Source organism: Lissotriton helveticus, chromosome 4_1 (genome assembly GCF_964261635.1).
Source record: "Lissotriton helveticus chromosome 4_1, aLisHel1.1, whole genome shotgun sequence".
Taxonomy (NCBI): Eukaryota; Metazoa; Chordata; class Amphibia; order Caudata; family Salamandridae; genus Lissotriton; species Lissotriton helveticus.
Genome location: NC_136063.1, coordinates 544,209,967 through 544,226,302, shown reverse-complemented (window position 1 = coordinate 544,226,302; position 16,336 = coordinate 544,209,967). Strand labels below are relative to the sequence as shown.

Genomic DNA, 16,336 nt, shown 5'->3' with positions numbered 1-16,336 from the left:
TTTCTCCTCGTTTTTGCTGTTTCTATGTGTGTTGCTTTGTACAGCACACATAGAAACGGCAAATTGCCATGAATGATTATTCATGTGCCGGAAGGGACACCTTCCTGCGCATAAACAATAATTGAAAAAATTATGATTTGCAACTTCTAAGTATGCTGTACAATGCAGCACACATAGAAGTTACAATTCCCCGTGCTGGATTGTTTATGTGCAGGAATGGACACCTTCCTGCACATAAACAATCATTCCAAAAAAACGCAGACACCCTTGCACTATGGTGCAACGGTGCCTGCATTGGCGCTAGGAAGCTAGATCTAGCACCAGGGGTAGGGGAAACGCAGGGGTGCGCCACATTCTTGTAAATACGGCGCATCCCTCCGTTTTCAGAATGGCGTAGGGTGGCGTTAGCAATGTTTGCTTAATGCCACACTTCGCCATTCCTTTGTAAACATGCCCCTAGGTTTGTTAATAATTTTGGTTGATATGAATCATAAACTACATATTGATAAAGTAAATAAGTTAAATCAGTACATGCAAAAACTGGGCATAAAAAAAGATGAGGAACAAAAACAACCTAAAAGTATGACAAATATCAATTTTTATTTGAAAAGTTTTATAAAGCGTGAACAAAACCCATACGAGTATCAGAGCGCTGTACAGACTTGACGAAAGCAAGGGTACAAACACAATGGGCCAGTAGTTGAAGTTACAACACAAAAGGGAAATAGATCAGGTTAAGAGTTGGGATATCAACGGTGCCTTAGAGCACCAAGAGCAAAATAACATAAAAGTATACAGTAAAACGCACCTGTGTAGTGCAACAAGAATCAGAGTATTAACAAAACAAGAGCATGATCACAAGTTGATGCTGTTAAAGTGCCCTACAGCACAAGAGCAAAATAACATAAAAGCATACAATAAAACGCACCATGGTAGTACAAAAAAAAATCTAAGTATTTAACAAAAAAAGAGCATGATCACAGGTTGATACGGTTAGATTCATTTAAGAGTAGTGGTTTGACAAGTTTCTTGAAGGATGCAGTGGAAGGACTGGATCTAATCTTAGATGGTAGGGAGTTCAAGATTCTCGGAGCAAGACCAGTGAAAGCACAATTGTAAAATCTTTTCTTTTTGAATTTCGGAGGTTTCAGGAGTAGGATGGACATACTTCTAAGGTTCCGGCTAGAACCCGAAAGTTCAAGCTTATTTACCAGGTAGATCGAGGTGTTGTAGTGTATGGCTTTATGAGTCAAGCGGGCAATCTTGAATTGGATTCTGGCTTCGAAAGATAGCCAATTTAGTTGCAAAAGGTCAGGGGAGATGTGGTCATGCTTTCTAGAGCCAATGATGAGTCTAGCCGATGCGTTCAGAGTAGCTTTGAGTGGGGCCAAACTAGCTTTAGGAAGTCCAGCAAAGGTCTCCAGACCATATTCCAATCTAGAGGTAACCAAGGATTGAACCACCAGCCTGACGTCTTCAGGGGGAGGAAAGTTTTGATTTTCATAAGGTTATTCAGTTGGAAGTTGTCTTCCATAATAGTAGCACTGATGTGCACTTGCATATTAAAGTGTTTATCCAAGGTGTTACTTAAAGATTTGGCAGAGTTTACAACATGAGGGGGGGAGTTCAGAGCAGTGAGTTGCTTAAGCCAGTCTAGGGTAAGAGCCGAGTGATTGTGTGGGAATATCAAAAGAAATTCAGTTTTGAGAGTATTTAACAGCAGGTGGTTCTGAGCTAACTATTGTTGGGTTTGTGCAAGTGCAGCATTTAATGTTTTAACGTCCTTGTGAGATGAGATCTTCAGGTATAGTTGCGTGTCATCCGCATACATGTGATACTGAATATTTGCAAAGTTCAGAATGACAGAAAGTGGTTCCATAAAAAGGTTGAAGAGAGTGGGCAAGAGCGCGGATCCTTGGGGCACTCCTACCATGACAGGGGTACTGGATGCAAGGGAATGGTTAACTTTGATCGTTTGCCTGCGGTTATGCAGGAAGGAGGCAAACCATCCTGTGTTGTAGAAGATCAATCAGGTTTTCATGTTTGATGGTATAAAAGGCTGAGGACGGATCCAGAAGGATCAGGAGACAAGGAACCTTTTGGTCAAGGACTCTCAAGGCTTCATCAACAATGTGCGTTAGTGCCGTTTCAGTGCTGTGCCCTGATCTAAATCCTGACTGATGTGGTTCAAAGAGTTGATATGTCTCAATGTGGTTACAGAGCTGCGAGTGGACGCATTTTTCAAGCAATTTAGCTACTCTCATAATGCTGGTATAGGTCGGAATTTGTTCGGATCTGATAGGTCCGCATTGGGCTTCTTAGGAATGGGAGTAACTTGCCCAACCTTTAGGCAGTATGGAATCTTTCCCTGTAAGAGGGATTCTTGAATGATCCTTGATCAAAGAGGGAGAATGGCTGAATTTAGTTCTTTAAAAAGCTTAGCAGGTAAAGGATCACAGAAATGGTTGAGGGGTTTAAGGGACGCCATGTTGTGTAGGAGCTCCGTGACATCTGGGAGGAGAAAGGAATTCCAAGAGGCGTTATTTTTGAGAGAGTAGCCCAAGGTCAAGAATATTGTCGAGGAATCTGCCAGTTCAGCTGATCCTGCAGAAAGTTTTGTAGGCCTCAGAGTTGGGGTGACAGGTAATAGCTCCAACTTGATTTTCCTTGTCTTTTCAGAGAAGTGAGCTGTGAAATCATCACCACTAGGGAGCAGGGATACCGGAGTATAGATCGGGTTGGAAGACTGGTTAGTTTGTTCCTTGATGATTTCAAAGAGTTTCTTGGGTCTATTTTTGCCTCCAGTCACTTGAGTTCTGAAGTAGTCTTTTTTAGCCAGGCAGATGTGTTTCTCACTTTTCTAAGTTGAGTGAGATTAGTGGTGGAGGGTGTGTTTCTCCAGAGTCTCTCAGAGTCTAAGATTGTGTCGTTCATCATTAAGGGAATCATTAAACCAAGGTTTGGATTGTTTGACAGGAATCCTTTTGAGTTGCTTTGGTGGAATAGAATCAAGGATGTTAGATACCGTGTTAATGCAGTGATCAGATAGATCATCTAGGTTGGTCATGTTGGGGGGGCTGAAGTCTATTTTTGGTAATTGAAGTTAGCATATTGATGTTGAGGTCTCTCATATTGCACGTCAGTTGTTTCGCTTTAAGGGTTTGTCCCTGTCTACCCAAGCCCTTTTCCAAGATGAGGAAGGGAATTTGATAGTGATCAGACCAGCCGCAGGGTAAGATGTCGCCTCTTTGTATGCTGTTGTCTTTGGCAATGATAAGGTCGAGATCGGCTCCCTTATTGTGTGTAGGGCCATTACAGAGCTGTGAAAGGCTGGCGTCAGAGAGGAAAGTCTTAAAGGAACAGACAATAGGATCATTTGTGTCATTCCTATGAAGGTGAAAGTCTCAGAGGAAGATGTGGCAGAGTTGATCCAAGCTTTAGCTAATGACCTGCATGATTTGCTCAATGAAGACCAGATTGTCACCGGAGGATGATAGATCAAGTGCAGCACACAGACCTTCTTGCCTTTATTCCAGATTTCGGTGACCAGCTGTTCACAGGAGGATAACACAGAACATCAAGATTGTTTTACTGTAAGGTTAGAGAGATGAATGCACAAGCAATGCCCCCCCCCCGGTTTTAACAAGTCTATCACTTCTGTGAATGGTGTAGTCGGGGGGATCAAGATGTCAAGAACTGGGGAGGAGATATCATTAAACCAGGTTTCAGTGACAATCAGTTGGTCCAGGTTGTGCGTAATGATGAGATCTGAAATATCAGCTGCATGTTTCACAGCTGATCTACAGTTGAGTAGAATCGATTTGACGTGCAGATTAGAGGTAAACACTTCTTGATGAGTGGTGGTTATGTGAAGTAGGTTTTCTTTGTTCACCGATCTGTGATTAAGACTCGGTTCTCTGCCAGGGTCTGCAGCGATGGAGGGGATGTTGAGAGTAGGGTAGGAGGAGGAGACTGTTCTCGAGTCAGTGAAAGAGAAAAGTAGGGCGAGAATGTCCTATTCAGATAGCTGAGGTAGGGGGTCTGTGGGGCCTAGAGTAATGATTAGGTAAAGGTCTAGATCTCAGCCCGAACTAGGAGGGGAGCGGAACGAGGTAAGGTCGTTACCTGAGTGGAACATATTCTGTGTGTTGTATTTATCGTTCCTCTGAGTGGGGGGTGTAATCCAAAGCTTCTACATCTTCAAGGAGAACTGAAGTATGCTTTGCACCATCTCTTTAACTACCAAGAATCAGTAATCTTCTCCTCCAGGCAGGGACTGTTTATGCAATGATTTGCCGAGCTTGAAAGAGATACTAAAACTGATTCAGCAGCGAGAGGGGTAAAAGAGTGTAGAGTAGGACCAATAACACATAGGGGGAGATAAGGTCATGCTTGAGACAGGAGTCATAGCCCGGAGTTGGAATAGGTGTAGGCAGAACGGAATTAAGAGAGGATGGATGTCAAGCATGTAACGTGTGCGAGGGTAGAGTGCCGGTTATTGGAGACAGCAGTTAGGTTCCAGACCCTGGAATTGGAAGATCCTGAGCCTACAGGAGGAGTACCTGTGCAGACCTGGCTGTTAGAGTTGGTGTGGTGCCCAACACCCTACTTGGAGCGAACAATGGGTGGAGCAGGGGACGGAGGATAAGAGGGCTTGGTAAAGGAGGAGCAGAGCTGGAGAGAGCCGCTAGGTGGGTGGTACTCAGGTCAGATAAACCATCTGCCACGAGAGGCAGAATGGGGTTGTCCATGTTAAGGGTGGGGGTAATGAACACATCCTCCGTTATGTTGGATAGATCAGTGGGGTGCGTGTTTACAGATTGGAAAGAAGGATATGGGGAGGAGGGGGCATCTGTCACCGCAGGCGCAGAGATTGTGGGTGTACAGATATGGAAACAGGTGGACGGTTTAGAGTTAATTAAAGTGTTCTTAATCCACAAGAAGGCATAGTCAAATCACTCGCGCTTTAGGTCCGAGGCTTGAACAATGATGTTCCCTTTATTGTAAATGGAGATGGTCAGCTCAGTCTTAAGGGCCAGGGAAGGTAGTGTAGTTAAACAGAAACTGTGCGCTGTTTTGGTCAGTTGTTTAGAGTGAAGCCTTTCTCCATTGCGCTCTTCTGTTAGTGTAGAAGATGAGATCAGTCACTACACTGCCCTTACTGGAGATATATGTGGCCGATATTAGCGTTTCAGGACAATGTTTGAGGAGATTGTGTTTGAGGGTCTTCTTTGCATTTTTTGATGAGTTGGGGGTTAGATAATCTTAAATGAGTTCAAACCTGTTTGAGGTAATGGGTTAGAGGAGAAATCTGTATTTTGTGCCATGATGAGTGTAGCTAGCAGAAGGAAGAGGTTAAGAGAAAAGGCAGGTTCAGGGTAGAAATATAGGAAGAGTGGTGGAAGAAAGGTAGACCCATCAATAGGGGGGTCCTAGTAAGAAGAAGGGGATGCAACAGTAAGCTGGGGAAAGGTAGACTGGTTAAGGGGAGCCTATTAAGCGATAGGGAAGTAAAGCTTAAGGAGGTAATCCCCAGAAGGGGCGTAGGGAGTAGCGGAGGATGGGTAGTCATCTATCTCATGCTTCAGTGAGGCCACCAAAGAGTTCCCTCACACCCTAGGCAATAATCTAGCAGAAATAAGGATGAACTGGGCACAAGGGGAAGAGGAACTTAGAGCTGACTGAGGGCTTCCTAGCATGTATTTGACGATCAAAAGATGTACTAAGGAGCTAAGGAGGACTAATCCTTGATTGCAGGTTAGATGCAGTAGAAAGGCGAGCGAGGTACTATTTCACCCGTGAAAATAAAATCAGGCTTGTGTGCTCATCGTGTCCATTTTAAGTAGGATCCAAATGTACTTAAATTCAGGACCAGATACCACCCTCTCTGCCATTAAAGGGAAAGTTTCAAGGGATCCTCGAGGCCAATTTGAGTATTGGTCATTTTGAGTTGTAGCCTAAAAATAATGAGGTCAGGCTCCGACCGTAGAGGCCATGTTAGGTGGCAGCCAGGAATCAACGACAGACCCGAAATGGTGGACAGAATGGGAGCAATGGCTGAAGAAAACATGCGAGGCCCACTTCTGATGCACAGAGTGACGGCCGCAGCAGCCTACAAGAGGCTGTGTTGCCACAGATCGGAGTGAGCTGCCCTTGCTACAGAGAAGGGTTAGGCAAATACACTTACCCGGTCCAGGGCCGATACTCCTCCGAAACCAGGCGCAAGGCAGCGTGAAGAGAAAGGCAGAGAACGTCAGGCAAGCCGCAGTAATGCAGGCTCTGCAGGCATCGCTCCTCCGAACACAGAAGCAAGGCAACGTGCAGAGAAAGGCGGAGAACATCAAGCGAGCCGGAGTTATGCAGTCTCTGCAGGCATTGCTCCTCCAAACCCAGACTCAAGGCAACATGATAAGAAAGGCTAAGAACGCCAATCGAGCCAGAGTTATAAAGGATCTGCAGGCCATACGGGGGAAGGTCTTTGCCCCAAGCCACACCAATACCTCATTAAGGCTGCGGCAGAGGCAGATGCCCCCAAAGGCAGCAAAGAGGAAAGCGGCAGGGGCGATGGACACCAAGCCCCCAAAGGCTGTGGAGAGGTCAGCAGACCGGGGCGACCAACGCTCCATCCCCGAAGCCGAACCTGGACTTAGTCCATGTATTGCGTGGAAGCAGGGTGCAGAGCCTTAACCAGCTGCACCAGGAGAACGCAAGATTCTATGAAATCTCCCCTATGTAGGTCCGTAGATTGGCCGACTCTTCAATAAAATGTAAATGCAAGGTGACAGCAATGGGTTGAAAATATCTTACTAACAAAGTACAGTACAGCTTTACAAAGTTCGGCAGCAACTGAGAGCGATTTGCATCTCCATCAAGTTGAGTCTTTTTTCAATCCAAGCTCGGACAACTTCAGAAGTGGCCAATATCTGTGGATAAAGTGTAGGTCGGGAACATCGATGGCAGAATATCAAAGGTTCATAATATTGTGACCAGAATAGCGAGGTACTGAATATCAAAGAGGTAACTGCACAGAGGGGGTTTGGATTTACTATTCTTAATGCCACATCTATGCACCTTGAATATATATATATATTTAAGGCATTTATAAATTGGGTTACTGTTTGAGGGGGGTGATACCATACTCAAGCAGAAACCACAGTTTTCATCAAGGAGAAACAGAAGCAAACCACACAAACCACAAATTAACCTGTGCTTAACCCTCTAGTAGCTTGGCACACAAGCAGTCAGGCCTAACTTATAGCCAATGGATAACGTATTTATGCAGCACTTCAAACAGTAATAAAGTGAAAACAAAACACAAGAACATTCTTGTGCTTATGTAGAAAAATAAAGTAACATTGAATACATTATTTGAGACCAAAACCACAAAAATCAGCAGCTTAACAGCACACATTTTCAATTGTGGTTATACTGCGACCTTCCAATATTCTGCCTTCGATATTCCCTATCACAATCTTGAATAACAATTTGTAGATGTGTGATACAATAAGATATATTTTCACAATGTCAGATGTTAATAGTTCACAGTTACTGGACATCTGCCATCAGAATGCAGATGAATGAGGATGAGTGCTCAGAATGCAGAAAAGCCTCACCGTCCTGTGTTTGTAGCTGTCTAGAGGGAATGCACAGCGTTTAGCTGTCACCCAGACTCAGATATGTATTGGAGATAGACTGCAAAAACACAGAGTTATAAGCAGAGAGAAAAGTCCACTTTCTAAAAGTGTAATTTCTAAAACAGTAATGTGAAATCCAACTTCACCAATTTAGAGAATTTATCATTACCATTTTAAATATATGAAACATGATGTTCTGATCAGGAATTACAACTTAAAAGTGTATTAAGGAATTTCCAATGCTGGCTTATGAGAAGGGTATTATGCCTCGCAGTAGTAAAAAATGAAATAGGCTGTTTGTCACTACCAGGATATGCAAAACATAAAAGTACATGTTCTACCTTTTACTCGCATATGGCCCTGCCCTTAGGGCTTTCTAGGGCCTTCCTTATGGTGTCTTATTTGAAATAAAAGGGGAGTTTAAGGCTTGGTGAGTAGTTTTAAATGCCAATTTGAAGTGGTATTAAACTGCACAGACAGGCACTGCTGTGGCAGGCCTGATCCAGGTTTGAAAGGCTACTTCTTTGTGTGGCTCAATCAGTGCTGCAGGCGCACAAGTTGCATTAATTTACAGGCTCTGGGTACATGGTATACCACTTTACAACTGACTTACCTGTAAATCAAATATGCCAAATAGGTGTAACCCAATTATTCCATGTTTGGAGGAGAGATCACATGCGCTTTAGCACTGGTCAGCAGTAGTAAAGTTCCCAGAGTCCTCCTCTGCAAACATTGTGCCAGCAACTGTTGCCACTTCACAAATTGTGCAAGGTCCCATTGCTCTGTTGAGACATATTCGCACCAACCCTTTGTGCACACCTTTCACTAGTAATTATCGCGGTTTGCAGGCTTCTCCAGTATAAATTGATAGTTTCAAACAGGATGCCAACTATCAGCTCCTCCATTTGTTATTGTTCCATTACCCATTCCTCGCGTTTAGTTGAAGACATTGTACCTATGGTTATTGACATTCGGTGGTGTTGAGTCCATAGTCATTGGACGCAAGAGACTGGCAGGTGAATAATGAAGATCCTTCCCTTCGTGTAGTCACAGCTGCGTCATTGGCCTTCTTGTGGGGTCTTCTGATGGGTTCTCTGCTGTCCACAGAGCCTCAGTTCTTCACTGCTGGGTCGTCTCAGCGCCACCTCGTGCAGCCCACAGTAGGCTACTGCAGGGATTAAGTGGGCAGACACTGGTAAAACGAAGTGGCTGCACGAGCCCGCGCAGGCAGGAGGCACACTTAATGAGGCACTGATTGCTTCTGTCTGTTCAAGAGCTTGCTATTGCCCATTTATCCTGCCAGTGTATAGAGCCAGACCACCTCTCCCCTCAAGAGGTAATATTGTACCTCCCAAGCGCCTGGTGGCTTATCCAGTACATTGAGCGCTCGCTGCTGAAGCATGCTGTAATATGTAGGATACAAGATTGAATGCTGGCAAGGCCACCTCAGCCTTCCATACTTCAAAGGTTGGTAAATTTCGTACTCTTAACATGTTATAATTGCTAGAGGTTGCAGAAGTGTGGTTGGGAGCACTACGTAATTTATTTTAATTTTTTTTAATTTTTGTGTTGCTCGATACAAAACGCCCACATTTCACCACATCATTCTGTCTGTCTTCCGGTATCATTCTACATTTCCTCTTGCTTCCTTCCTCTATTTTTCGGACGGATACATAAAGAAGAAGAAGCCAGAATCCTGGATGGTTATTCACAATAAACCGAGCCTTTACGTCATGAAAGAAGTGCATTGAAGTATTTTAGCGAAGAACAAGCGCTGTAAAATACTATGCCAAATGCTAAAGCTGCCATGTCAAACATAATGTTACAATAACTGCTTTGTGTTTTAGGTCTGGCAGCACAGTGCAGCTGTCTGTCAACCTAGAGTTACAAATGCTTTAAAATATGTTTATTGGGTGGACTTTGGCTCCACCTTGAGGAGTATTGCTCTCTCACCTCATGATGTTGGCTGTTTGGTGTTCTGCTGGTGTATTCGTCTGCCATCTATAGCACGCATGCAGTTTATCTCTCAAAAGTACACAGAATCATTACATGTTAAATTATTTATCTCAAAGAAGCATTGTATACATAAACAATCGTTTCTTTTGTTTTGGTTTTTCTCTGCAGCAGGCTATCTTTAATGTTTTAGTCAAGACTCAAACCGCAAGCCAGGCCCATTAGCATTGCCAAAGCTTGTTGTCCAATTTTGCGACTCTGGTGCATGCAGAAAATGAAGTGAAAATAAATGAAAAAATAAACACTGTGATTTTGAGTGCCAAAGTGTCAAACCCCGTGTTTTCTCCCTTCTTTCCTTAGAGGAGGGACAGGAACTGTGGCTCTGTGGCCAGTTCTTCAGCCTGGCTGACATATCCCTGGCTGTCACCCTACACCGGCTGAAGTTTCTTGGATTTGCAAGAAGAAACTGGGGCAATGGAAAACGTCCTAACTTGGAAAACTATTATGAACGAATCCTGCAGCGGAAAACCTTTCGACGAGTTCTAGGAAATGTTAACAACATCTTAATATCTGCTGTGTTGCCGACCGCATTCCGCGTGGCAAAGAAGAGGGCCCCGACCATCCTGGGCACCACGCTCATGGCTGGCCTGGTGGCCGGCGTGGGGTACCTACTCTACCTGTGCATGAGGAAAAGACTGTCCACCTTTGTGGCATCCTTTAGAACAAAGCAACATTTATTCTAGTGCATTTTATTTTGTTTAAGTCTACATGCACTGCATTTCCATTTCTATATTTACGTTATGCATAAAGTTACACAATCTATGAAACACAAAACACGAAGAAGCACATAGTGACCAAACTAAGGGGCATATTACCAAGGGCATTATCGCCGCTTTAGCCGGAATTTTTCCCTCTAAAGCGGCGATAATTTTATCGCCCTATTACCTAGCTGTCGCTAACACCAGTTAGCGACAGCTAACAGGCGATAGCGGGCATTTAGGGGCCCACTCTGCATGTCAGCGATGATTATCGCTAATGACATGCAAAGTGGGCGTGCAAGATGTTAGCGACTGGAAACAGTCGCTAACATCGCTATCCCCTATTACCAACTTTTGGAAATAATCGCGCTAAGCGCGATTATCTCCAAAAGCTAACGCCTGCCTAGAGCAGTTCTTAGCCATGTTATCCAATGGAAGGTGGATAACATGGCTAAGAGCCTTGTCACGATAATGCATGAATATCGCTGATTTTACAGCGATATTCATGCATTTCCCATGATTTTTACCGCTTTTGAGATAAATCTTGATAATATCAAGGTATCTCAGCGGTAAAAATCGTCGGAGCGCGGCGATATTTTAATGCCCGCTAACCAAGCTTAGCGATAATTATCGCTATAGCTTGGTAATATACCCCTAAATAGTTAAATTTTTTTATAAGTCGGTTTACAATTAACTCGTACTCGGTGTGACCTACGTTTTTCCCACTCACCAAAACGGTAAGATGCTTTATGTTGTGCAGCGATGGCATTTCAAGCTCACAGTAAGTGGCCTTTTACGTGTTTGCTTTCTTTTACTGAACGTGCACTTCCGGATCATGTACACTTTACAAAGTTGCATATCAACCATCAATCAAGGGATTTCTACTCTGAATCAAGATGTGGGAAGTTTTTAACTTGAGAAAAGAAACGTGTCAGCAGATCAGCATTTCTGTACTTGTACCTCGAATCGTTCTGTAGTTTTATGGGGTTCTGAGGTTTAAGAGGGCTCAAGATCATTAATGAACCTTTATTTAACAAAAGATCACGTATTTTGTAAGACCGAAATCATGGATATTATATCAGTTGGAATGGATTTTTGAAGAGTGGCAGCTGGATTGAACTATGCCAATTAAGAAAACAATGCAATCGGTCTCGCCTTTGGGACCTTATATGTATTTAGCTATGCAGCATATTAGCCTGGGTGCTGAAACATCAACAGTTCTTTAACATGGAGGGAAAGTAAGCACCAAACTGCGTGACACGCGTATGGGAACACGTGGGGTGAAATATTGTCTTTCAGCGGGAAATGGTATAGTCCAAAGCTCTGTATTTAATATAAAATCTGGGCCTTCGGTGGTCATATCACTGAAAATACAAGCTTTGAAAAAAATATTATTTTCTACGGGTGCTCGTGGAAAACAATTTCTATGGACTGGAATCTTGAGAATGCTTAAGTGATTCTGGTATTTTACTGACCTCTTCTGGTCGTTTTCTATCAAGAAAGTAAAATAGAGGAAGTTACCATAAAAATTAAAAAAAGAAAGTCCCTTAGCAGAAAGCAATTCTGGTATTTAACTGCCCTCTACTGGTCGTTTTCTATCAAGACAGTTAAATAGAGGCCGTTGAACAGAAAAACGTCCCTAAGCGGAAGCAGACAAGTCCTAGGGCTGATCTCCAGAGCCCACAAAGTACATACACATATAGGTATATACTAAAGCATATACAAGAGGTCTTGAATACTCGACCTAAATATTAAAATGATCATTCGATAGATAGTGTTAACAAACAAACCTCAAACATTTTGTTCCTGTTTTCTGCTTGGCCTAGCCCCAAGAACTGTATCAGCACCCACCTAAGGTGCAGTTTAGAAGTCAACATACTGGTTGTGGGAAGTGCTGCAATGGTGTCAGAATTCCGCAGACTGAGGGTGATTTCTGTTACCTATGGTAGAAGTGGAAACCGAGTAGAAGAAGGAGCCGCCACACTCCTACATTGAACATGTGTTTATTATTTTGAAGTTGTTGCTGCTGCTTACACTCGCCTTGTTTAATCGCAAAAAATGTTTCTTTGAGTCTGATGTTAGTGTCATGTTTTGCTTTTCAGGATGTACCTGTTAAAGTCTATCTATTACAGACTGTACTATAACAGAATGACAAGGAAATAAAATAAATGATCTTGAATCAATAACGAGTACATATGAATTTCCATATAGTTTTGGTACTAAGTTCTTAAATCCAAAGGCAGAAATCTACTTCAGACTTACCTTATCAAGAAGACATGTTAAGGAGGATACTGTAACTTTTTTAGGAAGACATAAGCTGCCGACAACACAAATAAATGCATGAGTTCCTGTAGGGTTTCAATTTTTTCATCAGTCGGATGAACTGAAAGGACGAGTCTGCCCCTCGAATGGCTTAGTGGAATATCTTGTACAGAGTCACGGTCCACTATTTACCTCGAATTTTTTCCACTTTTTTTGTAGTACTAACATGGCCAAAGGACATCAGAGTGCTTTACAACAGAACCAGTTTACATCATATGGCATAGGGATATTAAGCAATTCACCTAGAAGGAGCCGAACATAACATTTGAAACTAGTTCACTACGGTGCAAAGTCGACAGCTCTAGGACTAGGCCACATGTCCTTCCCTCTCTAGTTTAGATAACTATATTTTCTGTGCCTATCTAAACATGATTTTATAGTTATTGCTTCTGTTGCTAGAGTGATGTCTATTAGCACTCACTTTTTTAGGTCTGGCTACACGCAGACATAGTGTGTATCGGAGCTCATCTCATCAACACACAAATACACACAGAGCGGGCTATGGGTCAGTCTTCTTGAGCCATTGCATGTTTGAAGTATTGTTTTTATTTGATATCATCCCACAGGAATGACTACTCTGCCACTCTGTTGCTTTTCTGGTGGGCTGCAGACTGGATGAGCTGCTTTCAGAGTTTGATGGGCTGCCATGACCAAGCCATGAAGGCAATTTGGCCTTAATCACGCTCCAGCCTCTTGCAGTATGGGGCTGTTTTGAACATGTTTGCCAGGACTGAGCTTGATTTCCAGTTCAGCCCTGGTAATTATACTTTTTGCAGAGGTTCTTGCCCTTCATTTATTGCTAATTTGAAGCGTGTACATATTTTGTATGAGTTTACAGGAGTATTGTGCAGTAAACAGTTTTGCAGGGGGTTATTGAAAAATATGTCTATCCTTGTGTAGCATGGAGGATGCACATCAAAACTAGACACACAATTGATTAGTATGATACTTGAATATCTATTGTTAGAATATTTCTATGAAGGGTGGCATTGAGAATAGAGGCCTCACTGTGCATGCGTAAAGCCCCATCTGCTTACATCTTAGCAACAATTAAATGGCAGAAAATAGCAATCCTAGAAGATTCACCCAAACAACATAATTGGCATGCAATTGAACCCTGTAAAGATTGCAATGAGCTTCAACATACAGAACAGCAGAAAAAGGTCTACAAATCAAAAAGTTACACCTTGAACACAAACCCTTTGACAGTACCTTTTAATGGACTAAAATGAATTGGTTCTCTGTTGTTTCTTGTATGGATATAACTAATACGAAGTTCATGATTGTTACAATTCACACACATTTTCTCACTGTAGAGTCACGTTTCAGCACCACATTCATCCTCCAGAAAGATGCTGGTCAAAACACAGCTGAAATGTGAACCAGCACTCCAACCATAAATTACTAAATGTTAAGCCTTGCTTTGTCTAGGGATTTTGGACCTCTGTATGTGTAAAATGCTTCCAATAATCCTAACTCCTTTCATCACTGCCACACAAATCGCAAGTGGATCCAGGAAAAAGACATTAAGAAACCTCCTCTTAGTGAAGGTGTTTGGGATGCTAAACTGTTGTCCTTAAGGTAAAGGTAATAACACTCTATACACATTATTTCTGGCACAACAAATGTTCAAGGTATAATATGTTCTCATAAATATGAACCTGGAGGATTTAGGATTCAACATAAGGATTGTGGATATTTAGATTTTGTGCAAACTATTGTGGGCATGGGGATGTCACATCCTCAAAACACTTGTCCCTGCCTGACGTCTACCACCCTTATCTGTTCACTATAAGGACCCCCCACACTGTATTCCAAGTAGAAATGTGATCCTTTAGAAGGTAATATTATTCTAGCTAAGCCTGCCTGTTGTGACTGTGCTCAGTCAGGGACATGTGCTAACTGCAAAGGGTGGAAGAGTGAAAACTTATACAAATGACATGAAGCATAGTCCAAGATTCTGAGCACCGCATCTGTAGTACCATGGGTCTACCTTTCTTAGTGTATCTGCCTCAGATTGATTGATTGATTGATTGATTTTTAGTTTATAAATTACGCTGATATCTAAAGCTTCCTGGCACTAGAGAAAACAGGTCTACTAGTTAGATGGTCGGCGTGAATAACAAGTCTTTAGCTGTTTTCAAAAGGGTGTCAGGTTAAAGCTAGTGGTGACATCCACAGGTAGATAATTCAGAAGTTTTACTGCAGGGATTGAGATGGATTGACCTCCCTGTCCTGGGAGCTTAATAAAGGGCAAGGCTAGGAGATGCAAGGAAGAAGATCTGAGTGTGCGTGGAGCCCTGTAGCGTTATGTTGGATCAGTGCTATTTAGAACTCTAAATGTAAATCAAAGTGCCTTGAAGATGATTTAAATACAAGTTGGAGGCTTCAAAAGAGTTTTGAATTTCTATTCAGGTTATATTGAAACATCAATTGTGAAAGGTGAAGATAGCTGTGTTTAATTACACTTTCCAAAACGCCAGCTGACTCACGTTTCGAAAGACTTATATTACTCATGTCACTTCATCAGGGTAAATTGATATGACATATCAGCAATTGTTTGGAAATAATGGATATTGTGAAAGTGATACCATTTATTTAGTTTAAGAGTGCTGTTCACATTTTTAAATCAATGTTTTAATAACACCAGAGTAGAAATAGAACATTTTTTAAAGCCTCCAACCTCTCTCTATATCATGTGAGTGCCAGAGCTTGGAATGGGCTCTACACCCTGAGGCTCTTGAACAGGTCTGGATTTGGGTCCTCCTTCCTTTTTGCCTTAAAGATGATTAATTTCCAATTGGTGAGCCAATGGAGGTTGGCCAAAGTAGGGGAGATATGTCAAGAGGTGGGCATAGGCATTAATAGGCAGGTCACCAAATTCCGCACCACGATTAGAGAGATTTTTTGGGGCTCTAAGTAGTTCCTGTAATCTAATCTAAAAGTCAGGAGGGCTTGTTCAACTGTTCTACTAGCAGAATGGGAAAGAACCGGAATACCCTTACCTAGTATATGTAAAAAAAAGCAAAGCAAACAGTAGAGACGTGGTTGACTTGTTGTTGAAAAGAAACTTTTGTCATCAAAAAGATTCTTAGATTTTAAACGGAGTACTTGGTTAAAGGGCACTGTCAGAGGAGGAAGGCCACCAAGAATCAGAATAAATGGATATGTTTTTGTGAAAGACCAACACCTAATATTTGTCTCAGTTGAGCTTGTGTCAATTAATATTAATTCATCTTGAAACATCTTCCATGCAATTCTGGATCATGATCAGGTTTTCCAGTGTTTTGGCTCGAATAGATACTCTATCTGTGAATCATCGTCGAATGATATAATCTCACATCCGTGAGACCAAACCAAAGCTTGAAGACGAGAAACATAGATATTAAACTCAGTAGGACTAAGGAAAGCGCCATATTTTACAGGGGTGGGTAGACCGGAAGGGTGGAAGTAAAATTGCTTGAGGTCGATCTGAAAGGAAAGAGTTAACCATTTCAGAGGTGGTTTACAGATACCCAATTCAAAAAGATGAGAGAGAAGAATAAAATGCAAGACCCTATCAATGGCCGAGGACAGGTCCTGAAGGATTAAAACAATGGCTCAACTTCTGTCAGAGGTGGTTCTGATGCCATTTGAGATGGAGAGCAAAGCGGATTGAGTACTATGTGC

The 16,336-nt window shown here is 42.4% G+C and overlaps 1 protein-coding gene across 1 annotated transcript in view; it reads left to right on the top strand.

The window, feature by feature from the left end:
- Positions 1–12,528, top strand: part of GDAP1 (ganglioside induced differentiation associated protein 1) — a 128,006-nt gene extending 115,478 nt beyond the window's left edge. The window contains exon 6 of the mRNA XM_078685615.1: positions 9,948–12,528. Within this exon, the coding sequence (XP_078541741.1) occupies positions 9,948–10,330 (383 nt within the window). The 3' untranslated portion in view covers positions 10,331–12,528. The remainder of the gene's footprint in view (positions 1–9,947) is intronic.
- The last annotated feature ends 3,808 nt before the right edge of the window (positions 12,529–16,336 follow it).